At 42.9% G+C, this 5,089-nt stretch overlaps 1 protein-coding gene across 1 annotated transcript; it reads left to right on the top strand.

Annotated features, from left to right (window-relative positions):
* Nucleotides 1–512: 512 nt before the first annotated feature.
* On the top strand, nucleotides 513–2,747 carry LOC120036084 (NLR family CARD domain-containing protein 3-like). The gene is made up of 2 exons (XM_038982547.1): nucleotides 513–744; nucleotides 910–2,747. Coding segments are annotated over exons 1-2 (1,839 nt in total). The 5' UTR covers nucleotides 513–743.
* The last annotated feature ends 2,342 nt before the right edge of the window (nucleotides 2,748–5,089 follow it).

Genomic DNA, 5,089 nt, shown 5'->3' on the forward strand with positions numbered 1-5,089 from the left:
TCTCCTTTATCTCTGTACTGGATGGTCTACTCTGTTACAGGATCAGTATCTCTCTCTCCTTTATCTCTGTAGTGGATGGTCTACTCTGTTAGAGGATCAGTATCTCTCTCTCCTTTATCTCTGTAGTGGATGGTCTACTCTGTTAGAGGATCAGTATCTCTCTCTCCTTTATCTCTGTAGTGGATGGTCTACTCTGTTAGAGGATCAGTATCTCTCTCCTTTATCTCTGTAGTGGATGGTCTACTCTGTTAGATGATCAGTATCTCTCTCTCTCCTTTATCTCTGTAGTGGATGGTCTACTCTGTTAGAGGATCAGTCTTTCTCTCTCTCCTTTATCTCTGTAGTGGATGGTCTACTCTGTTACAGGATCAGTATCTCTCTATCCTTTATCTCTGTAGTGGATGGTCTACTCTGTTAGAGGATCAGTATCTCTCTCTCTCCTTTATCTCTGTAGTGGATGGTCTACTCTGTTACAGGATCAGTATCTCTCTCTCCTTTATTTCTGTAGTGGATGGTCTACTCTGCCAGAGGATCAGTCCAGGTGTGCAGTGTGTCGGCAGGTTCTGAGGGATCCAGTCTCTATCACCTGTGGACACAGGTTCTGCAGACAGTGCATCACCAGATACTGGGAGAAACCTGCTCCTTCAGGAGACTATGACTGTCCTCAGTGTAGAAAGAGATCCAGGACACGTCCTCTACTACAGCACCTGACTGAACCCAATGATGCAAGAGGCTCTGAAAACAGTAAGAACACCTGCAGACCTGTGATAGGTCAATACCTCAATATGATTTAAATGTAGTTAACTTCAATAATATGAGATAATATAAGTTACTGTAGTTGTGGAAGGCCCACTTTTCATCCTGCCAATGAATGTGTCTGATACACATCCTTTTCCACTTCCCTTGTAGTGGATGACAGTCTGCAGAGAGCTGTAGTAAACCATAAAGACAGTCTGCAGAGAGCTGTAGTAAACCATAAAGACAGTCTGAGAAGGAGGTATGAATGTGTGATAGAAGGCATCGAAACAGCAGGGAACCAAACTCCCCTCAACAGGATTTACACAGAGCTCTACATCACAGAAGGAGAGAGGGAAGGGGTTAACAATGAACATGAGGTGTGGCAGCTAGAGACAGCATCCAGGACACCAACCTCACATGACACAGCAATCCACTGCAATGACATCTTTAAACCCTTACCTGGCCAAGAGAGAAGCATCAGAACTGTGCTGACGAAGGGCATCGCTGGCATCGGAAAAACTGTCTCTGTGCAGAAGTTCATCCTAGACTGGGCTGAAGGGAAGGCAAACCAAGATGTGGAGATCATATTTGTGCTTCCTTTCCGGGAGCTGAACTTGATCAAAGATCTCCAGTACAGTCTTCTCAGACTTTTAAATGACTTCCACACAGAACTAGACATAGACAATGCAGAGAAACTCACTGCCTGTAAAGCTATGTTCATCTTTGATGGTTTGGATGAAAGCAGACTTCCATTGGATTTCCAGCGCAACGAAAAGGTGTCTGATGTCACCCAGACATCATCTGTTGATGTTCTGCTGACCAACCTCATCAAGGGGAATCTGCTTCCCTCTGCTCTCCTATGGATAACCTCCCGACCAGCAGCAACCAATCAGATCCCCCCTGAGTGTGTAGACCAGGTGACAGAGGTACGGGGGTTCAATGACCCACAGAAGGAGGAGTACTTCAGGAAGAGATTTGGGGATGAGGACCTGGCCAGCAGAATCAGCTCACACATAAAGACATCAAGGAGCCTCCACATCATGTGTCACATTCCAGTCTTCTGTTGGATTTCTGCAACAGTCCTTGAACACATGTTGAGTACAGACAAGAGGAGAGAGATGCCCACCACTCTGACTGAGATGTCCATACACTTCCTGCTCATTCAGACCAGCCTGAAGAACCAGAAGTATCATGGAAGAGATGAGATGGATCAAGAGGAGCTCATGGAGTCAGATAAGGAAATTCTTCTGAAGCTGGGGAAGCTGGCGTTTGAAAATCTGGAGAAGGGTAATCTCATGTTCTATGAAGAAGACCTGAAAGAGGCTGGCCTTGATGTCAAAGAAGCCTCAGTGTACTCAGGAGTGTGCACACAAATCTTTAAAGAAGAGTCTGTGTTATTTCAGAGAGTGGTGTACTGCTTTGTTCATCTGAGCATTCAGGAGTTTCTCTCGGCTGTCTACATGTACCATTGTTACACAACCAGGAACATGGATGAACTGAAGCCCTTCCTCAAGAGAAAGTCTAGAGGTGCGTCTGAAGAGCTAACTTTGGATGAGCTGCTGAAGAGTACCGTGGATAAAGCCTTGGAGAGTAAGAATGGACACCTGGACCTTGTCGTCCGCTTCCTTCATGGCATTTCACTGGAGTCCAATCAGAAACTCCTACGAGGTCTGGTGACACAGACAGAAAGCAGTCCAGAGAGCGTCCAGAAAACAATCCGATCCCTTAAGGTGATGCAGAGGAAGAACATCTCCCCTGAGAGGTGCATCAATCTCTTCCACTGTCTGATAGAGATGAAAGACCATTCAGTACAGGAAGTAATCGAAGCGTACTTGAGGTCAGAGAACAGATCCAAAAACCTCTCCCTTGCTCAGTGTTCAGCGCTGGCCTACATGCTGCAGATATCAGAGGAGGTTCTGGAGGTGTTTAACCTGAAGGAATACAAGACATCAGAGGAGGGTCGTAGGAGACTGGTCCCAGCTGTGAGAGGCTGCAGGAAAGCTCTGTAAGTATTCATGTAAATATCGCACACCAAAATAAATTGTAGTTATAGCAGTATTTTCATTGGCTGACTGGCTCTGTAAATAACCATGTGACTATCTCAGACCAAACTTTACTGTGTGTAGGAACAACGGTATTTTCATTGGCTGACTAAACTTTCTATCAGCTGAAAACTCTTAAACTATAATACAAACTGATCAGAAATGTTGTAGCTTTGAACCATGAATGCACGATATACACATTATTAGTGTACGGGTAACAGTGTAAGCAGGGAAAGCTGAGCGTAACATTTAAATACAACCTGTCTGTCATTGTATTTCTTCTGTGTTGGCAGACTCACTGGCTGTAAACTCACAGACACATCCTGTAAAGTGTTGGCCTCAGTTCTCAGTTCAAACCCCTCACACCTGAGAGAGCTGGATCTGAGTAACAATGACCTGAAGGATTCAGGAGTGAAGCTGCTCTCTGCTGGACTGGGGAATCCCCACTGTAAACTGGAGACTCTGAGGTCAGTATTCCTGTCGTTGGTCAACAAGTGATAACTGTTCACCAGATCCACATGTGTTTACCAGGCACACATAGTCCACACCATATGTGTTTGGACAGTGAAGCTTACAGTTTTACATTTGGTGCTTTGCTCCAGCATTTTGGATTTGAGATATAATGTTTCATATTAGGTGACAGTACAGAATGTCACCTTTTATTTGAGGTTAATGGTGAGAGGTTAGCATGTTTTGTTGTAGCCTCTGTTATTCGTAATGGTGAGAGGTTAGCATGTTTTGTTGTAGCCTCTGTTATTGGTAATGGTGAGAGGTTAGTATGTTTTGTTGTAGACTCTGTTATTGGTAATGGTGAGAGGTTAGCATGTTTTGTTGTAGCCTCTGTTATTGGTAATGGTGAGAGGTTAGCATGTTTTGTTGTAGCCTCTGATATTGGTAATGGTGAGAGGTTAGCATGTTTTGTTGTAGTCTCTGGTATTGGTAATGGTGAGAGGTTAGCATGTTTTGTTGTAACCTCTGATATTGGTAATGGTGAGAGGTTAGCATGTTTTGTTGTAGCCTCTGTTATTGGTAATGGTGAGAGGTTAGTATGTTTTGTTGGAGTCTCTGTTATTGGTAATGGTGAGAGGTTAGCATGTTTTGTTGTAGCCTCTGATATTGGTAATGGTGAGAGGTTAGTATGTTTTGTTGTAGCCACTGTTATTGGTAATGGTGAGAGGTTAGCATGTTTTGTTGTAGCCTCTGATATTGGTAATGGTGAGAGGTTAGTATGTTTTGTTGTAGCCACTGTTATTGGTAATGGTGAGAGGTTAGAAATGTTTTGTTGTAGCCTCTGTTATTTGTAATGGTGAGAGGTTAGCATGTTTTGTTGTAGCCTCTGTTATTGGTAATGGTGAGAGGTTAGTATGTTTTGTTGTAGCCTCTGTTATTGGTAATGGTGAGAGGTTAGCATGTTTTGTTGTAGCCTCTGTTATTGGTAATGGTGAGAGGTTAGCATGTTTTGTTGTAGCCTCTGTTATTGGTAATGGTGAGAGGTTAGCATGTTTTGTTGTAGTCTCTGTTATTGGTAATGGTGAGAGGTTAGCATGTTTTGTTGTAGCCTCTGTTATTGGTAATGGTGAGAGGTTAGCATGTTTTGTTGTAGCCTCTGTTATTGGTAATGGTGAGAGGTTAGCATGTTTTGTTGTAGCCTCTGTTATTGGTAATGGTGAGAGGTTAACATGTTTTGTTGTAGCATCTGTTATTGGTAATGGTGAGAGGTTAGCATGTTTTGTTGTAGCCTCTGTTATTGGTAATGGTGAGAGGTTAGTATGTTTTGTTGTAGCCTCTGTTATTGGTAATGGTGAGAGGTTAGCATGTTTTGTTGTAGCCTCTGTTATTGGTAATGGTGAGAGGTTAGCATGTTTTGTTGTAGCCTCTGTTATTGGTAATGGTGAGAGGTTTGCATGTTTTGTTGTAGTCTCTGTTATTGGTAATGGTGAGAGGTTAGCATGTTTTGTTGTAGCCTCTGTTATTGGTAATGGTGAGAGGTTAGCATGTTTTGTTGTAGCCTCTGTTATTGGTAATGGTGAGAGGTTAGCATGTTTTGTTGTAGCCTCTGTTATTGGTAATGGTGAGAGGTTAACATGTTTTGTTGTAGCATCTGTTATTGGTAATGGTGAGAGGTTAGCATGTTTTGTTGTAGCCTCTGTTATTGGTAATGGTGAGAGGTTAGCATGTTTTGTTGTAGCCTCTGTTATTGGTAATGGTGAGAGGTCTGGTCAGTCTACTCAAATATTTGTACTATACATTTCTCTCTCTACAAGCAACACTTTGATAATTTGTCATTTCAAATAATGAAACATCCATTT

The sequence above is a fragment of the Salvelinus namaycush genome, unplaced genomic scaffold, assembly GCF_016432855.1.
Source record: "Salvelinus namaycush isolate Seneca unplaced genomic scaffold, SaNama_1.0 Scaffold120, whole genome shotgun sequence".
NCBI lineage: Eukaryota > Metazoa > Chordata > Actinopteri > Salmoniformes > Salmonidae > Salvelinus > Salvelinus namaycush.